At 44.3% G+C, this 20,838-nt stretch overlaps 1 protein-coding gene across 4 annotated transcripts in view; it reads left to right on the top strand.

Annotated features, from left to right (window-relative positions):
• TRRAP (transformation/transcription domain associated protein) overlaps window positions 1–20,838 on the top strand; it is a 167,047-nt gene that overhangs the window by 138,226 nt on the left and 7,983 nt on the right. For all 4 annotated transcript variants that reach the window (XM_079953626.1, XM_079953625.1, XM_079953623.1 and 1 more), the window contains 3 exons: window positions 6,838–7,063; window positions 14,046–14,263; window positions 19,822–20,006. In XM_079953626.1, coding sequence (XP_079809752.1) covers window positions 6,838–7,063; window positions 14,046–14,263; window positions 19,822–20,006 — 629 coding nt within the window. The remainder of the gene's footprint in view (window positions 1–6,837; window positions 7,064–14,045; window positions 14,264–19,821; window positions 20,007–20,838) is intronic.

The following is a 20,838-nucleotide window of genomic DNA, read 5'->3' as shown; positions in this document are numbered from 1 at the left end:
ATTTGCCTTAAGCGGCTAAAGCTACCTGCCTTTGTAATTCCTTTTTTTTTTTTTAAGAAATATTTATTAAGGTTTTTCAGAACAAATCCCAATCAAAACAATACATCAAAATTAACAATCAAAAACAACACAACAGAACAAAACAACAGAAACAAAAAATAAATGATTATTGCTTACTTACTAATTTTTTAACCCTCTTTCCTGACTTCCTCACATCTCCTTTTTCTGCATTCCCCTTTACACAAATCAATTTTAGCAATTTCTTACCCTCTTTCCAATCTTATTCAATATTGTACATTTCAACCTATTATGCATTTATTTTCCTTCTTTTTTAAGAAAAAACGAAAAGAAAATTTTATCACATGTTCTTTGTAATTTAACTTAGTCCTTTATATCATTTGTTTAAACACAACATAATAGTGCTCTGGTCTTACCCCTTCTTTTCCACATCATTTTTGCATATTTCTTTTTACCAAACCCCTAGTGCCCTATTATTTTTGTATCTCCCATCATTTTAACATTCAAACATTTTACAATGTTTTTGAAGATATTCTTTAAATTTCTTCCAGTCCTCTTCCACCAATTCTTCTCCCCGGTCTCGGATTCTGCCAGTCATTTCTGCTAATTCCATGTAGTCAATCACTTGCATCTGCCATTCTTCCAAGGTGGGCAAATCTTGTGTCTTCCAGCTGCCTTTGTAATTCCCTGCTTGTACACTTGGAAACAGTTGGCTTTTGTTGTTTTAAAAGAGTACATGTAAGCCATTTTTACTTTTTTACTTTAATGATACTTGATTTACTTTAATGATACTTGATTTCTAAGTCACACTTCTTGGCTGAAGAGTGGGGAAAATAAATAAATAACAGCAAGTGGAGCCTTGCAGTTCCTCTCCTCCCCCCCCCCCAAAAAAAAAATTAGGCATGTTTATTTCACCATATAAGTTCTACATTTAAAGGCCTCTATCTTATTGATAGGGACGCAGGTGGCGCTGTGGGTTAAAGCCTCAGCGCCTAGGACTTGCCGATCGAAAGGTCGGCGGTTCGAATCCCTGCGGCGGGGTGCGCTCCCGCTGCTCGGTCCCAGCGCCTGCCAACCTAGCAGTTCGAAAGCACCTCCGGGTGCAAGTAGATAAATAGGGACCGCTTACCAGCGGGAAGGTAAACGGCGTTTCCGTGTGCGGCTCTGGCTCGCCAGAGCAGCGATGTCACGCTGGCCACGTGACCCGGAAGTGTCTCCGGACAGCGCTGGCCCCTGGCCTCTTAAGTGAGATGGGCGCACAACCCCAGAGTCTGTCAAGACTGGCCCGTACGGGCAGGGGTACCTTTACCTTTACCTTATCTTATTGATAGGCATCTGATGGCAGCCCTGTTTAGGGAAGCTTTTAATGTTTGATGTATTGCAGTATTTTAATATTTTTTTGGAAGCCACCCAGAGTGGCTGGGGAAGCCCAGGCAGATGGGTGGGGTATAAATAATAAATTATTATTATTATTATTATTATTATTATTATTATTATTATTATTTGCTTTGCCTAATTGGGCCCTGCATTTAAATATTCTGTTTGCCTGTGTTAGCCTTCCCCAATCTGTTGCCCTCCATATTTTGCTGTAATACAAGTCCCATTGTATGGCTGGGGTTCATGGGAATTGTAGTCCAACAACATCTGGAGGCTACTGGACTAGGTTAGGAGGCTCAAATGTAGCTGCCATCCAGCGCTGTGCTAGTTTAAGAGAAGACCCTTTTGCTTGGGTGCAGCCCTCAGTTCTTTGACGCCAGTTTTTTATATCCCAATTCCTCCTTGCTATTGAACTCAGTGGACCGTGCTTGCTTTTGCTCGCTTCTGTCTAATAGATATTTTAAAGGTTGTTTTGAAGATTTAAATTGAAACGTGTTCATTGACATCAGTCTAGGCACATTCCGCACCCCCCGGTCATATGAAAAGATTCCTGTGCAGATTTATAGGGAGTATGTAAATTGCTCTACTTTAATTTTAGGAAAGTACTTGAAAATGGCAGGCATCATTGTTCCGTGTCAAGTGTGATAGAACAGTTTTTTATTGAAACTGCTAGGGAATTTTTGAGCACAGTTGAGCATTAAATCGGTCTTAAAGTTTTGAGCCCTGTAGTGCTGTTCAATATGTGTTATCTACAGATAACCACCTCTAAATTATTTTTCATGTTTAGCATATGAAAGCCGGTGTGTCTTAGCATTACCTTTCTAATGAGCTAGCATGACTTGGGATGCACTTTAAATTTGAGGGAAGGGGCTGGCTTTTTTTAATAGCAAATGCCAATGGAACCTGCAACAAAATGTTGCAGTGCATACAGAGCTCCCTGTTCAAGATTCCAGTCACTCCATTCCATTCCCTCTCCCCTTTTCTGTCCTCAGACCCCCAACTGTTCAGCATTCCATTGTCATTGAGCATGCTCAGTCCTCATTGGGCTATTTGTGATTTTTTGCCCTCCCTCCGTGTGGGTTTTTCCCTTCACCAATTTCTTGTAGCTCTGAGAACCTCAACATTCGTCAAAACCAGTTGATCATTCTTTGTGGATAGTGCTGTTTTGGCTACATAAGAATTCACACTCAGAGATAAAGATTGCTGTTGTTAAATATCAGGAGCAGCCGACATGGTGTCCTACAGATATTGTTGGACTCCAACTCTTATCAGCCAGCATGGATAGTGTTCAGGATTGATGGGAGTCATAGTCCAGTAACAACTTGAGGGCTCCCTGTTGCCGTCACCTGATATATATTTTGATGTGGACTTTGTGGTTTGCCACAGTTTCTGGATCCATCAGGAACACCCACAAGCTTGAACTCAGCCTGGCAGAAGCTTCTCCATAACATCCTCAAACAGTTTGATTATAATCATGGTACTTTTGAGGTACCATGATAATCTTACAGGGCTTGATTCAGGTTGATATATTTTCAGCACCTGGCTTCCGTCTTGGGCGCATTCTTAGTGACATGTTGACAGAGCTTAATATGGAACCCAAAATGTCCCTGTGTAGATGGAAGCTGGCTTGGTTCTTTATGGCAGAACGCCCTAAGATGTCCCCTTCCGGCCCCCAAAAGGGACCCTGCAGTTCCTAGAGCTAACATGTCCTTCAAGGCACAGCCATGGTATAGGACAGGCATAGGCAAACTCGGCCCTCCAGATGTTTTGGAACGACAACTCTCATCATCCCTGACCACTGGTCCTGTTAGCTAGGGATGATGGGAGTTGTAGTCCCAAAACATCTGGAGGGCCGCGTTTGCCTGTGCCTGGTATAGGACAATAAGAGGTTCAGACTGGACACAAGGCAAGGTGGGGAGAGGTTCGGGTTTGAGAGTTGTTAGGGAACCCCCTATTGCCCACACAGAGCTATAGTTCACAGTGCGGTTTAAGTGTCAATCCCTCTTCCCAGGGCACTCTGGGAACTGTAGCTCTGCGGGGGAATTGGGGTCTCCTAACAACTCTCAGCGCCCTTAACAAACTGCACATCTCATAATTTATGACAAAGTGGTATGATACTGCTTTAAATACATAGTGAAGATAGGGCCTTACTCGCAAGGCTAATGTTTGTGCTGCTTAAATGGAATTATGTTGTCTGCAACGTTGTTCTTCAGTAGATATTTAATTTATTTAGCACATTTGTGTCTATTTGAAACATTTCTACCCTGCCTTTTCTTCAGACAGAATCAATGTACGGCACCCCCCCCCCCCCAATTTCAGGTTTATGCAACATTCTCAAAGTGAGTACCAGTAGAAACAATTTCTAAACAATAATACTATAAATCATAATAAATACCAGGATGAAAGGAGGGGAAATCTAAAAAATGCAGAGATGGCCTGGAAGCCAATACTACATAGAACAGCAGATTAAAACCATTCATTGTGAAAGTAAGTTAGTCACTGTTTGGTAAAAGCCATTATTAAAATGCCTAGATGAATTGAGCAGTTTCTACTACATGATGCCTGACTCTTAGAAATGGGGATATCTGTGATTGCGTTTAGACATATCTTGCCTTAATATGCTGATATATGAACGATCCTTTTTTCCTGTGCACAAAGCCCCTTAGCACCTCTTTTTACACAAGGCAAACCAAGAAGTCTTCCATGTAGTTCTCCATCTCATCCAAAAAGGAAACATTAATAGCTTCTAAAGAAACCAGGCTATTAAATCATGGTTTGAAGTTGGGTTGCTGTTATAGCTTTTTCTGAAACCATTAACCATTGTTTCCTGGCTTGGATGAAACGGGAAACTATAGTTAATTGAAAACTTTCCAGTTTGCCAGCCTACGCAAAGAGAGGAGACAGTTGTTTTTGTGGACAAAAGGTTTGTTCATATCAGAGCTTATTAATGGGATAGGTTCATCTAAACTCTCTTTATGGAGATCATTCGACAAAGGGTGTCACCCTCTCTCTGGTTGTGGGCCCAGTTGTAATAAGACAGAATTCATCAGGGTTCCTATTGCATAGGAAGCAATAAATGACATGACAACCTTTTTGGGATCAAAATGGCCACAACTTTATTGATTGCAGATGCAAGAAGGCTTTGGCTTAGGCATTGGATATGTATCCTAGTTGCTGGATGACAACTTCATCAGGGTCAGTCTTGTGTTAAGCATCCCCACGTGACACATATCAAATACAGGTGACCCATGTTGTTGTTTAGTTATGTCCAACTCTTCCTGACCCCATGCACCAGAGCACACCAGGCACTCCTGTCTTCCACTGCCTCCCACAGTTTGGTCAAACTCATGTTAGTAGCTTCGAGAACACTGTCCAACCATCTCGGCCTCTGTCGTCCCCTTCTCCTTGTGCCCTCAATCTTTTCCAGCATCAGGGTATTTTCCAGGGAGTCTTCTCTTCTCTTGAGGTGGCCAAAATATTGGAGCCACAGCTTCAAGATCTGTCCTTCCAGTGAGCACCCAGGGCTGATTTCCTTCAGAATGGATAGGTTTGATCTTCTTGCAGTCCATGGGACTCTCAAGAGTCCCCTCCAGCACCATAATTCAGAAGCATAAATTCTTTGGCGATCAGCCTTCTTTATACAGCTGACCCATACAGAATGCCAATTGGGGAGTTCTATGGCCTGTTAGCCCTTGTCTGGACATACAGACAAACCCCTGATGCTTTGATCCTGGGGACAGAGGGTAAGCCTCCTCCCCCCGCCACCCGATTAGACTAAAGATGCAACCCAACTGCTTTTCCAAGCTGTGACAGTTACTTGGAGGTAGGCAAAACCTCCAAACCAGCCCACTTGGTCTGCAGGCAAATTCCTCCCTGACCCTGAATAAGGCGACCAAGCCACTCCACAGCAAGGTCACACACGTGCACCACATGCTTACCTTTAGATGAGGACAAAATTATACAAAGCGGGAGGGTGGGATGTCTGATGCCAACTCTGCTGCTTGGAGGCTGTGCAGGCAGCTTTTATGATTTGGAGACGGACCTGAGTGGAAGCAGGCTTACTGAGGTCTTGTCTCCAAATTCCTGCCCTGCAGTCTGGCCTCTAATTGGCCAGTTTAAATTCAAAAGAGGTAGAGGAGTCCCATCACTCCCTGTGGCTAGCTGGGGTTGATGATGCCAGCCAGCCAACCACACAGGAACTTTCCCATTGCCCACAGCCACACTGGGCCACAGCTACCACTGCTGTCGAGAATGGTAATTGGTCTTTCTCACTTGCCTTGCTTCCAAGAATTTCCTCAGGCACAAATCTTAATCCTTAAGTAGATTTGTATGTGAATTAAGATATAAAACGGTTTCTATGAGAATTAAAACACATACGTTACTTGATAACATTTGTTGTTATATATATATTTTTAAAAAAATAATATTTATTAAGTTTTTATCAAAGGAAAAAGAGTTACAAAACAATAGACAGTAAACAAAAAACACACATAGCAAAATACAAAAATACAAAAATCAGATTTTCACATAAAAATAAAAAATAAAAATCCCTCTTTCTGTTATCTTGCCTCTCATTTACTTATTTTCATGACTTCCTCACACTTTCCTTTTTTGTATTCCATTTAAAAATTTGTTCAGCAAATTCATACCATCTTAATTTCGCCTTAATTATTTCTCCTCACATATTCTAACTTTAAAATTTCATCAAATATTAATCCATTCTTGCATATTCTTATTTTGCCTTATTGCTAGAACCACATTGTTTCATTCCAACATCATTAACACTCAAAAATTTTACAACGTTTCTGTAAATAAATTTTAAATTTCTTCCAATCTTCTTCCACCAACTCTTCTCCCTGGTCTCGGATTCTGCCAGTCATTTCCGCCAATCATTTGTTGTTATATTTTTGAAGGTGTTGATTCCAACCGATAGGTAGGTGAACTGCCCAACCAATGCTATGCGGTTAATTGTTTCTCTGTTGCAGTAGTACAGAGAGAGGTGCTCAGGGACATTTTTAAAAAGGCAGTTTTAGACATAGCCCAACAAGAAACAGCATCCACATAATGGGAAAACAAATGACAGAAACAAGTATGTTTAATGTGTAATCTCTGCCAGTGTAAATTGGAACAGATGAGCTTGAATCGCTTTTGCTAACAGCTCATCTATTTTATACATGGATTTGCTTGGCAATAATGTGTTAGGCTAAAAGTGACTACTATAATAATTATTGTTGTATGCGATAATAATCTTTCCTGCTTTCCTTCATTTTACTATTGTGCAAATAGTAAAGAAAAACAGTAGCAGTTCCCTGGGGTAAGGCTCCAAAGCCCAGATACCTTAACTATGCAAGGTGTTTACACCAAGCAGAGTTTTGATTAAATACCTGCATCACATTTCTAACAAGCAATTTTCTGTTGGATTTATTTTGTTTTATCTGCTAGATTTCGACTTCAGCGTGCCAGGCTCTATGAAGCTCCACAATCTTATTTCTAAGCTGAAGAAATGGATCAAAATTCTCGAGGCAAAAACAAAGCAGCTTCCCAAGTTCTTCCTCATAGAGGAAAAGTGCCGATTCCTGAGCAACTTCTCAGCCCAAACAGCCGAAGTGGAAATTCCTGGAGAGTTCCTTATGCCAAAGCCGACACATTATTACATCAAGATTGCACGGTAAATCCGGGGCTGAAAGCTAAGGCTGGGAAGTGCACTAGTTATATATACCAGAACTTTTTGGGTTAGTTCCAGGCTAAGGTAGCTGAACGTAGGTCACTAGTAGGTCACTGGCTCCCGGTGGAGTACAAGGCCAGATTTAAGGTGCTGGTTTTGACCTTTAAAGCCCTTCATGGCCTAGGACCCTCGTATCTATGGGACCGCCTCTCCCGGTATGCCCCACGGAGGACCTTAAGGTCCATAAACAGCAATACCCTAGAGGTCCCGGGCCCTAAGGAAGTCAGATTAGCCTCAACCAGAGCCAGGACTTTTTCAACACTGGCTCCGGCCTGGTGGAACGCTCTGCCTCTTGAGACCAGGGCCCTGCAGGATCTGATTTCTTTCTGCAGGGCCTGTAAGACAGAGTTGTTCCGCCTGGCCTTTGGCTTGGAGTCAAATTGATTCCCTCCCCCTCTTTCTTTTTTCCTTTCTCCTCCTGTGATGAGGCTGCATTTTAATGTTTTAATGTTGTATTTTAATCTTGTTTTTAAGTTGTACTCATTCAACTCATTTTTATTATTGGTTGTTAGCTGCCCTGAGCCTGGCCTTGGATGGGGAGGGCGGGATATAAATAAAATTTATTATTATTATTATTATTATTATTATTATTATTATTATTATTACTAGTTATAGATTAATTTCAGTGATTTCCTGGGAACCTAAGTTCAACTAACTTCGTCTGGATCCAACCCAGAATTAACCTCTCCATTTTCCTGGGCTTCTCTGTTCCCCAGACACAATCATCTGGGGCCTGAAACAGTTTCTGCCGCCATATTTGGTCGGGTTTAAGGTAAAGGTAAAGGTACCCCTGCCCGTACGGGCCAGTCTTGACAGACTCTGGGGTTGTGCGCCCATCTCACTTAAGAGGCCAGGGGCCAGTGCTGTCCGGAGACACTTCCGGGTCACGGGGCCAGCGTGACATCGCTGCTCTGGCGAGCCAGAGCCGCACACGGAAACGCCGTTTACCTTCCCGCTGGTAAGCGGTCCCTATTTATCTACTTGCACCCGGAGGTGCTTTCGAACTGCTAGGTTGGCAGGCGCTGGGACCGAGCAGCGGGAGCGCACCCTGCCGAGACGAATTAATGGAAGACGAGCAGGAGAGCCACGCCACACATCTATTTTTTTTATTATTTTTTTTAAAATAATTTTTATTAACTGGCCAATCACATCAAATTAAATCACATCATATAAATTCTGAATTACAAAGCCAAATTTTTAAATTTTGTTGGGGGAACCCATACTTCAAGATCCAAAGGGGAATTCAGATCATCTTCTTATTACTGCGTTAATGTCCAAATCAGTCCCAATCAGTCCAAACAAAGTTCATAATTCTATCCAGTCTTATCTTGGTGTTGCCACATCATATCTTGTTCGTATAATTTCTCTTTTTCCTTTACGATCTCTTCTGTTAGTCTCCTTAAGCCGATAGCAAGTGTAATAATCCTGTGTGGATTTCCCGTTCCTTCACTAAGTCCAGATGGTTTCCATATATCTCCTTCGTAGATAACATCACTTTATCCATCGTAAATTTTGGCATTTGTCGCTCTTAAGTCCCACCGAGGAGTTGATTCACGATATGTAAACAACTCTATTTCTCTCTTTCTCCTCCCAGACCCAAGAGCTCCCACAATGCCTCACAAAATGGCGAACGGCATTTTTTCCTGACTGCGTCACTCCAAAACTCTTAGCTTTCCAGCTTCATCTTGAAACATTGCTTTGGATCGAAAGTTTATCTCCACACAGCCTTAAATCCACAGCTTAAGTCCTTAATTGCCACGCCACACATCTAAAGCACATGACTTCCCCCAGGGAATCCTGGGAATTGTAGTTTCCTTCTCGCAGATCTACAGTTCCCAACACCTTTAACGAACCACAGCAGTGTGTGCTGCAGAGGAATTTTAAAGTGACACAGGCTGTACTCAAAGGCTTGTGATCTAAAGATAGATTACAAAAGAAAGTAAAAGGATAGCACCACACATCATCTCTCCTGTTGCCCAGGCTCCTAAGGGTGTGCTAACATTGTTTTACCCTAGTTTTTAGCTGATATTTTTACCAACAAGTTTTAACTGCAGCCTTAAGTGTCAGTTTTGTTTAGATCTGTTGTTTTTGTTGCATTTATAAATATACACTCTTTTTCTCTATCCTGCTCTGAGAGATTTTAGGTTTAAAGGTAGAATACAAATCCCATAAATAAACAGAAAACGCAGTGTAAACAAATAGCTAGAGTTAACAGATCTAGCAAACAAAAAGTACGATTTTGCCTTATTCTTCATAAGAAGTGTAATATTTCGGTTTTGGAGCATTTCTGTTTCCCGACAATTTCTTTTCCTTAGGAGGCAAAATTGCAGAGTAACCTTTTTTCTTCCATGCATTGATTAAAATTTGGTGGATGCACCAAGGGTTGAACAAAATTGGCCTTCCCTGTCTTGAGCCATTAGTTTCCTACCTTTTTTCTTTTTTCTTTTCATTTCAAGGCCTGATTATCTACTTTGGTGTCTTGCCAGGGATTAGTCAGATGTCCCCAAGGGCTCCCAACAGCAGTGTGCATCTGCACGCTTGATTCTTTTCAAGGCGAGAGAAACTAAGCCTGCCAACAGGAAGGCATTCTGTCCTTTATAGAGTCCTGACTAACAAGCAACTACTTTCTGGAGTGTGGGAGCCGATGTGTTGTTTTTAAAATCCCTCCTACACAGTAATGAAAGCTGAACTCGGCCATTTCCTGCAGGGGTGAAGACAGAGACCGCAGAGAGAGAATCTTTACGGAAGTCAGCATTTTATGGAGTAAGGGTTCAGAGCCGTTGATTTTAAGTGGTTGGTACCCAGCTCTCAAACCCTGTGCTAGACGTATCTCTTAGTCATTCTAGAATAGCATTTGTGAGATCCAGGTGCAAACCTATGGTTTGCTGGGGAAGGGCCATAGCTCAGTGGCATCTCCAGGTAGGGTTGAGAAAGGCTCATAATCCTGACAGCCACTGCCAGTCAGTGTAGGCAATACTGAGCTACATTGACCAATGGTCTGACTTCCTAGATTGACCAATAGGCAGCTTCCTGTATTCCTATGTTGGGAGTCACAACGGCGATCTAAAGGACCCTTTGCATAAATTGAAGCCACTTTATTTCCCCACTTGTACGCTACTTTTCCATGATGCAGTCAAACTTAAAAGGCGGCTTACAAATAAAAATAGCAAAAGAATCCCAACAGTAAAACAAAAGAATCCCAACAGTAAAACAAAATAGCAGTGAAAGGAGCATTAAGAGCAGCAGTATCAATCATAATTTTGCGTTTTGTCCCAAGTTTTATTCCCTGCCAAATAAACTTAAGATAGCTCTTTCTGCCATTCCTTAAAATTTTGAATATCATTAACTATAGGTATTGTCTGAAATAGCATCTTTCGAAATACATTCTTTTTTATAGCAGAAATTTTGCCCAACAGTGACAATTGCATTCAGCTCCAAATTTGCATATCTTTTTTGTTTTCTTTCCAAACCTTTACACAGTTAGCATTAAAGATATTATTATTATTATTATTATTATTATTATTATTATTATTATTATTATTCGCCATTAACCATATTTCCAGGTATTTCACTTTCTTTTCACTCTTTATACCACTGAGTCTTTCTAGGTCTTTCATGAGTTAACCATCCATATTTTTGACTAACATTGTTGTTTTTTGAATAGCAAGGACCCAGTATTATCTCTCTTGGCTCTTGAAAGAGATTTAAATCCCACTTTTGTTCCCAAGGAGCTGTTAGCTCTGCTGCTTGCAGCAGCCAGACTCAAAATTGCCTTACGTTGGACATCTGCATCAATTCCCTCTAGTGGAATTGTTTGGGAGAGTATGGGACACAGCCTTGGCCGAACCTTTAAACCATCACAGGAGGGTTTTTAAAACAAGACCATTTTGATGTGAGATGGTGACCATTCATATGCTTTATAAATAAAAATAGTGCACCACATAGGCCCACAACAATACACATCTCTACGTGGCAAGGCTACCTTACCAGTATGTGGCTCTTACTTCCAAACTGTCCCATTGCAGAATCTGATTTTATTATGATGTCTGCAGAAGTGTGCTGAGATTTCTGTTTATTTTATTTCCAGCTGCAGTAATGTGCTCCATACATTTTTTGTTTCCTTGTTGTTCTTGAAAATTTAAAAAAGCACTTTTTTAAAAGAAGAAGAAAAGCAGCAACAACGAAGTAAAAAGTAAATAAATACTCACCTGAATGAAGCAGTCTTGCTTAAAAGTGAGAGAAATGGTCTTCCAGCCATACAGGACGGAAGGGGAGGAGAGGTCTTTGCCAGTTCCTCCCAGCTGTTGCCCATCACACGACAGCGCACACCATTCGGGAGGGTTCCCCCAGGCTGTTGAGAGCAGCTGGGGTGAGGGAGGGAGCAGGAAGGCTCTTTTTCCCAGCGGAACTTTGCCTGCGGTTTTTGAGGTTGAGAGCCTAAGAATTTTATTTTTGGCGTGAGCCAAGATCTAAAACAGGCCTACCCATCAGTCCAAACGTACAGGAAGCTGCCTTGAACCAGGTTAGATGACAGCTGCTTTCATGGGCCCTGACTCCTCAGGCGCTCAGGCAGAGGTCCCTGCTGCCACCTCCTCCTCCCTGGTCCCCTGTCTGGAGATGCCAGGGATTGACATGGGAACCCTTCTTCACACAAAACAGGTGCTCAGCTGCTGAGCTGGCTCCACCTCCACCACTGCTCAGTGCTCATATGAAGCAATGGGTTGTAAAAAGTGCTCAGAGTAGGTCCGTCGGAATTAATGGGCGTGACTAGCGTAGGTTCATTAATTTAGCGCATCTGTTGTTGCGTGGAATGTAGTTAGATGCAGTCTTAAGTTCTGTGTGCTGCAGGTAGATAAATTGACAGGTTGGAAAAGGTTCAGAGAAGATGGTTCAGAGGGTATGGAAGGTGTATCCTGTGAGGAATGGTTCAATGGATTATTCAGGCTTGAAGAAGACAAGGCCGAGTGAGGCCATGCACAGGTACCACCAAATTGGGATAACTTGGAGCATGAGACTCGTGATCTCAGGGTTGTGGGTTTGGCCCTGTATATCTGAAGGAGCGTCTCCACCCCCATTGTTCAGCCGAGACATAGAAGGCACCAAGGGCCTTCTGGCTGTTACCTCGCTGCGAGAAGTGAAGTTACAGGGAACCAGGCAGAGGGCCTTTTCAATAGTAGTAGTAGTAAGAAGAAGAAAAAGAAGAAGAATTTATTATTTCTACCCCGTCCATCTGGCTGGGTTTCCCTAGCCACTCTGGGCGGCTTCCAACAAAAGATTAAAAATACATTAAAACATAAGTCATTAAAAACTTCCCTAAACAAAGCTGCTTTCAGATGTCTTCTAAAAGTCATATAGTTGTTTCTTTCCTTGACATCTGATGGAAGGGCATTCCACAGGGCAGTCGCCACTACTGAGAAGGCCCTCTGCCTGTGTCCCTGTAACTTCGCTTCTCACAATGAGGGAACCGCCAGAAAGCCCTCAGCACTGGACCTCAGTGTCTGGGAGATGAGTAACTGTATAACCTTTAGAAGACATCTGAAGGCAGCCATGTGTATGAAAGCTTTTGATGTGTTATGTTTTATTATGTTTTTATATATGTGGAAGCCACCTAGAGTAGCTGGAGCAACCCAATCAGATGTGCGGGGTACAAATAATAGAATTATTATTATTATTAAGCCCCATGTTGGGCAAAGGATTCCTGCATTGGAGGTGGTTGGACTAATTGATCCTCATGGTCCCTTCCAATTCTATGGTTCTTTGATTCTACAGTACCTGTAGGGCTGTCACGCAGAGGGCAAAGACTGGTGGTAGAGCAACTGCTTTTATTGTGAAAGGTCCCAGGATAGCATTTTCTGGTTGGGCTGGGAGGGAGACATCTGTCTGTGAGCCTGGAGAGACACTGCCAGTCAGTGTAGATAGTATGGAGCTAGATGGACCAGTGATTTAAGGCTCCCAGGGCAGGGCTATATTTAATGGGTAAAATGTTAGAGAAACGTCTTAATGGTAAGATCAGTACACCAGTGGAACCAATTGCCATAGATTTTCCTGTGCTGGAGGTTTTGTAAGCAGATGTTGGGCAGCCATCTGTTAGGGTTTCTCTCTCTCTGGATTTTCCTACATCAAGCATGGGGTTAGATTAGATGGCTTGCAAGACACACACACACACACACACATACACACACACACACACACACACACACACACTGCAGCTGTGTGATTTTTCTGTCGGCCTTGTTGAGTATATGTTGGGCTGCAAGTAATGGGCCGGATTCAGCTTGGTGGGTTGAGAAGTTGTGCAGAATTAGAATTAAGCCATTTTAAAAAGAGAATGGATTTATTTTCTGCCTTTCAAGACCATTTTGGGTACATTTCAGTTTAGCTCTTCCATGTGTACTTGAGAGGGATTTTGGGGAAGGGTGTGTGTGTGGCGGCAGCATCAGCAGCAGTGGATGACCTTTAAACTTCTGTAACTGCTCTCAAATCTGAAGCATCCCATTGCATGCTCAGTCTTCTGCTCTCGTCGTGGTTTCACTGACAGTAATAGGGAAATCAGAACCCAAGCTACACCAAGCGACTTGGTTTTGTTGTTTCTGTCTATTGAAAAAATCATTTCTCAGTCAATTTGGAGAAGACAAAAGATGCTGGAAGCTTTTCATACATAATACCAGTCTTGGCTGAGCTGCGTAATAGAAAATGTAGCAGCATCATTATAAAAATTCATAATGAGAATGTTAGTTTTACAAAAACTCAGCCGCTAATATGCTTCATTTTGTTAGCTTTAAGTATGGCATTTCAGGGTCTCCCCCCCCCTTTTTTTTTTTTTAATCTCAGCTTTCATCTTGGAGGAACGAAATGAAGCTTTAGACTTTGAAAGCTCAGGTGCTTTTATCTCTTTCTCTTTCTCTCTCCCCCACCCCCTTGATAGGTTTATGCCCAGAGTGGAGATAGTACAAAAGCATAACACTGCAGCCAGAAGACTCTATATCCGAGGTCATAATGGAAAGATTTACCCGTATCTCGTAATGAACGACGCTTGCCTGACAGAGTCACGCAGAGAGGAACGAGTATTACAGCTCCTTCGCCTCCTCAACCCCTGTTTGGAGAAGAGGAAAGAAACCACAAAGAGGCATCTCTTTTTCACAGGTAGGTATGGGCGCAGCGAGCTGTTCCTAGGATTTCAAACAAGGAGCTCTAAAGGATCATACGTCTTCAAGTGCCTTGAATAACTTTTTGTTATGCGCAACCTCAAGATGTGTTGCGAAGACATGTCCTGAGTTCCGAAGGGTCCCCTGGTACGCCAGCTGTCAGTCCTCTGGCTGGAAGGATGCAAGGAATCCTTTCCCAGACTCTGGTTCACGCTGAGGTTTGAATACAAAAAGAAGCAGCGGGAGTTTCTCCTGCTCTTTCTTAATGGCGCAGAGAAGAGAAGACTTCAACATCCCAAGCCCTTTGCACTCGTCAGAGGGCTTGCTCAAAGGAGAAGTGGAGTCTTCTCCTACTTTCACTGCAGTTTGGAGCAGGAAAGAAACAGCAAGAGCCTTTCCTGCTATTTTTCTCCATCCCTCCGTGCAGCTAAGAAGTCTTGCGCTCTCCAAAGCCCTCTGCAACTGCCCACAGACCAGGGTGGGCGTTGCTTGTGAAAACGAGTAAGAGCTGGCTTGTAAGCCAAGCCAACATTTGTGCACCTTTGCTCATTCACCTTGATCCCTCTACTACATAGCAGAGAGGCTCCCTCAGTGGCAGGAGTGGAGGACCTGTGGCCCACCAGATATTGCAGGACTACGGCTACTATCATCTCTGACCATTGGCCCATGCTGTCTGAGGCAACCACGCAAAGCCGGAGTCATGTAGCTCAAATGACAGAGCATGAGACTCTTAATCTCAAAGTTGTGGGTTCAAGCTCCATGTTGGACAAAGGATTCCTGCATTGTAGGGGGTTGGACTAGATTATCGTAGGAGTTCCAACAGTTATATGATTCTAATTAAAGGAGCGTATGATGCGACTTACCTGTACTACTGCTACTAATTATTGTAAAAAAGATAAAGGTCCCCTGGATGGTTAAGTCCAGTCAAAGGGGTCTATGGGGTTGTGGCACTCATTTCGCTTCAGGCCAAGGGAACTGGTGTTTGTCCGCAGACAGCTTTCCGAGTCATGTGGCCAGCATGAATAAACAGCTTCTGGCACAATGGGACACCATGATAAGTGCCAGAGAGCATGGAAATGCCATTTACCTCCCTGCCACAATAGTACCTATTTATCTGCTTGCACTGGTGTGCTTTTGAACTGCTAGGTTGGCAGAAGCTGGAATAGAGCAACTGGAGCTCACCCCATCGTGGGGATTCAAACTTCCGACCTTCTGATTGGCAAGCCCAAGAGGCTCAGTGGTTTAGACCACAACACCACCCGCGTCCCACTAATTATTGTATCCAATGTTAGTCATACTCGGGAGTCAACCCATTTGACTGAACAGACATGATGGTGAACATTGGTCCATTAATTTCATTGGGTTTTCCCTGAGTACGACTTGGTTGTATATAAGAACAGAATGTAGAGCCTTTGGCTGGTGACACATCAGGTATAAAGCGGAGCTAAAGGCATCCCAGCAGAGCCTTAGTGAAGCAGGAATAACCTTGTCGCTGAAAGTCGCTTCCTCTCTGCTTGCCAGGCCTTTCCTCTCTAGTTGCTGCCGTTCTCCCGAGCCTCCCATAGTTTGGAGCCAGGGTTGGGCTTTCTTCTTTCGGAACGAAAAATTGTGCTTCACGGCATAATCGGATAAAGCGAGCGTGTCAGCAGTAGGTGGATTTTTATCTGAGCAGAAATTATCCTTGTCTCTGACATAAAAGTGAGCAGAGTAGCCCACGACTCTCCAGATTTGCAGCTGGCGTGGTGTAGCAATGGGAGGCTTGAAATCCTGTTCAGGGTAATACAGCTCTTCATTCAGAAATGCCTTTGTGGGGCCTGGCGTCTAGTACAAACAAATGGTTCTTTCTTGTGAGTTCTCTTTCATAGCAGAGATCTTGAGTGTGCCGAGAGTGGACGACGAGTGCTACTTGACACACTTCAGGCCGAGCATCACGGCAGTGGGAGAACTGATATCTACATACTTTGCCAGTCCCAATTCTGCTTCGATGTAGAAGGCTTCTTCTTCTTGCAAACCCTTTTCTCCTTGTGCTTGTTGCTCATGAGGCACCATAAGTGAACAGGGTATTTCAGTCCTGTGGTGGAGCCCAAGCTCAGGTTTATTATACAGTGGTACCTCAGGTTACAGACGCTTCAGGTTACAGACTCCGCTAACCCAGAAATAGTACCTCGGGTTAAGAACTTTGCTTCAGGATAAGAACAGAAATCATGCTCTGGCGGCGCAGCAGCAGCAGGAGGCCCCATTAGCTAAAGTGGTGCTTCAGGTTAAGAACAGTTTCAGGTTAAGAATGGACCTCTGGAACGAATTAAGTTCTTAACCCGAGGTAACACTGTAATTATCATTATTTATTTATTTGATTTATATACCCCTAGGGCGGAGTACAACATAAAAAACCTATTTTATGGAGCATAATAATAGTATACTCCTAAAATAATCATAATAATAGTCATAGTCATCCCCACATTTAACAGGTCATAGATTATTTAAGGGCCAAAGGCTTGGATAAAGAGGAATGTTTTTGCCTGGCACCTAAAGACATGTAATGATGGCACCAGGCAAGCCTCACTGGGGAGATCATTCCACAGTCGGGAGCCACCACAGAAAAGGCTTGTTCTCATGCTGCCACCCTCCACGCTCTCAGGAAGGGAGGACATACAGGAAGGTCTTGGATGACAAACGCAGGGTCCGGGTCAGTTCGTATGCTGAGAGGCAGTCCTTAAGATATTGAGGTCCTGACCCATGTAAAGTTGTAACATCCCCCTTTGTAGAATGGTTTGCAGCAAAGAGAAGTTTTAACAGGGATTCCTCTGCCTAGATAGGGCCTGGTGTGCATCTTAATGTATGGCTGGGAAAGACTCGTGTCTGAAACCCTTGAGAGAGCCACTGCCAGGCTGCAAAGACAGTACAGTCATACCTCATGTTACGTTTGCTTCAGGTTGCGACGAATCATGACCCACGTGTGTGCAGACATCGGTTGCGTTCAGGTTGCAAATGGGCCTCCAGAATGGATCCTGTTCGCAACCAGAGCTACCACTGTAGTCGGCTAGATGGACTGATGATTTGACTCCGCATAAGGCAGCTTCCAATAGTCCAACAATGGGTGGTGAACCTTTATGGCCAGATCCTATAACTGGTGGGGAATCCAGCAGGCCAGATATTTATTGTTACCCACCGCCGTTAGCCAATTTTGACAACCCACCTATCAATCCACTGCTGTTATCTGCTGGCACAAGGCTGGCCCAGCTTCTTTCTCCAGAGATCAGTTCCACAACCGAGCTCCCCAGGGAAATCTCAAGTCACATAACCAATCCTGCAGGTTTGATTGGCCGTGCCTTTAAAACTGCTTTCTGCAGGATCGGCGTCATGATCAAGTTCCCCACAGGGAACCCGGTTGTGCAGTTGATACAGCCACATCTCTGCTTGCCCCACACCTGACATCATGTATGACATTGGGTGTGGGGCAAAACAGCTTGGGGGCCAAATTGAGACCTTTGCTGGGCCAGATTTGGCCTGAGAGTCAGAGGTTCCTAACCCCTGTCCTATGGCAAGATTGAGGAACATGTGAGCCAACTCCTACTAGCCCTAGCCAGGGATTTTACCATGGCAGCATCTGGGGACCATTTGAACACCTGGATTTTTGAACTTGGCAAAGGCAACAAAGGACAAACAAGGATAACAAGGGACTAATGTGAGCACCGCAGGTGGCGCTGTGGGTTAAACCACAGAGCCTAGGACTTGCCGATCAGAAGGCCGGTGGTTCGAATCCCCGTGACGGGGTGAGCTCCCGTTGCTCAGTCCCTGCTCCTGCCAACCTAGCAGTTCGAAAGCACTTCAAAGTGCAAGTAGATAAATAGGTACCGCTCCGGTGGGAAGGTAAATGGCGTTTCCGTGTGCTGCTCTGGTTCGCCAGAAGCGGCTTAGTCATGCTGGCCACATGACCCGGAAGCTGTACACCGGATCCCTTGGCCAATAAAGCGAGATGAGCGCCGCAACCCCAGAGTTGGCCAAGACTCGACCTAATGGTCAGGGGTCCCTTTACCTTTACCTAATGTGAGCAAATGCAGTTATTATATGCAGCTAAGCTTGGGTTTCAGCTAGCCAAAAGGGTTACACAAAGGTTTCACAGGGAAGGTTTAGATTTTGGGTTAATCTCTTACTCAATTCAATGGTTGGTTGGTTGATTATTAAATCTGCAGACATTTGCATATGAGGAAAAAAGCCCAAAAGTTCTTTTAAAAAGGTGTCCCTCCCTCCAAACCTGTAACTCCAGATGTTGTTCAACTACAGTGCCCATCATCTATGGCCATTGGGAATGTTGACTGGGACTGATAAGAGTTGGAGTCCAACAACAACTGGAGGGACAGAGGTTTCCTCGCCCTTGTGCTTAGCAGCGCATGCATGTGTTGCAGCTTTTGTCCTCTTAGGAGAGGCATTTCCCCCCCCCTTTTTTTTCTCACACACAGAAAAGAGTCTCTTTTTGTATTAAATCATTTTAAATGCTTTAAACTCTGCTGACTGGTTTTAATGAGGGGAGCTTTTATAGGTCTGTTGAAATGTTTCCAGTCAATTTAATCGAACCGATTAATCACCTTAATATTGTGGCCAAAGTTTTGAGGAGGGACGATGTCAGTTTCTGCAGTTCAGGAAGGCTTGAAGCTCTGAGGGAGCTTTCGCTGCAGCTGTAAAGCCATCTCATCAGCCTTTGGGAAACTTATATAGAAAGTGGAGGCTCCATCCCTTCCAGGCTCTCAGTCAAGTCCCAAACCATTTCGGTGCTTGATCTACTTTACTCTCCTGCAAAGTAGCCTCACGTCTAGCTAGCCAGGTGCTTTGACAAGAGGTCTTTCTGGCCATTTTCTCTGCTGCTACAGCTCGGGGGGTGATGGGCATGTATGTGTGTGAGAGAGAGATGGCCAGGATCCCAGGCAACTGGTGTAGAGACCCCTGGTCTTAGGGTGGGGATGCCTGGATTCAGTGCCACCTCTGCCAGTGCAGGTCTCTCTTCAGGGAGGGGTCCTGCTCCCCCACTCTTCCTCCAAAGAGACACAAGAATCATAGAGTTTTAGAGCTGGAAGGGACCCTGAGGATCGACACCCCCCCCCCTGCTATGCAGGAATATGCAGCTGTCCCATATGGGGACCAAACATGCAACTTTGGCGTTAGCACCACGCTGAATGGGCGATGTCTTCAAAGAACATAAGAAAAGCCCTGCTGGATCAATCTAATGTCTGCTCCAGTCCAGCATCCTCTTCTCGCAGTGGCCATCCAGGTGCCTCTGGGAGGCTCACAACCAGTACCTGACTGCAGCAGCATGTTCCTGAGGAACAAGCAAGCCTTTGAGAAGCTGAGGATGGTAGGAAAAGCAAAGATGCTATGGATTTGCATGTCTCGGGAGAGAAGAGCAGACAATGGAGGCTGGGGAGGCCTCAGGAGAGCTTTAAAAGCAAGGACAAGGCCTGATGGTTATGGCTGTCCTGGGGAAAGGAGGAAAAATAATGTGTTGGGCTTGTTCGCTTTGATCCTTCAGGACATTAACTTTACGTTTTCCCCTGTCTCCAGTCCCCCGAGTCGTGGCCGTCTCTCCACAGATGCGCCTGGTCGAAGACAATCCTTCATCTCTCTCCCTCGTGGAGATCTACAAGCAGCGCTGCGCCAAGAAGGGGATTGAGCACGACAGCCCGATTTCTCGCTACTATGACAGACTGGCAACCGTCCAAGCGCGAGGGACCCAGGCCAGCCATCAGGTATTGTAATCTGTGACGAATGCGTTAAGACGCTCTCTGCGCCAGGCCTGCTCTTCGCCTCCCTTTGCTTCCCTTGCCTCGTATTTGATGCATCAATCTCATCTTTTCACTCTCTTGCTCTCTCTCCCATCCCCTTCTTTTTATCGGCAAAACAATCTTTCAAAGTAGATCTGCCAGAGGACTGAGCGGGCACCTGCATCGCGTTAATATTGTGGCAAAGCTCCGAAAACATAAACCCTCAAAAGAGCCTTGTAACCTCTCCACCTTGTATGATTAATAGAGCGTAGTTATGACCGGAAAAAGACAAGATATTCAACAAAGAAGTTTTTTTGGCAGCTGTGGGTTGTTGGGTGTTTGGCATGGGTTGTTTTGCTTGTCAGAGCCATGAGTCCCACAAGAGGCAGTGATGGCCATCAACTTGGATGGGCTTAAAAGAGGATTAAACATATTTCTGGAAAGATAAGGCTCTCCATGACTACTAACCATGACGACCGTATTCCATCTCCAAGGTCAATGGCATTCTTCTTCCTTGTACCAGCTGCTGAAAACCATAGGAGGGGGAGAATGTGGGTGTGCTCAGGTCCTGCTTCCCGGCTTTCTGTGGCCATCTGGCTGACCAATGTGAAAACAAGATGCTGGACTGGATGGGCCATTGGCTTGATCCAGCACGCTTGAACCAAGGGAGCCCGTGGTGCTGCAGATGCTTTTAGACTACAGATCCCATCACTTCTCACCATTGGTCATCCTGGCTAGGGGTGATGGGAGCCGGAGTCTTAACAGCATTCAGAGGATCACAGGTTCCCCATCCCTATTGCAAACAGTACTTCAAGAG

Source organism: Podarcis cretensis, assembly GCF_951804945.1.
Source record: "Podarcis cretensis genome assembly, chromosome: 14".
NCBI lineage: Eukaryota > Metazoa > Chordata > Lepidosauria > Squamata > Lacertidae > Podarcis > Podarcis cretensis.
This window is presented reverse-complemented; position numbering and strand designations above follow the sequence as displayed.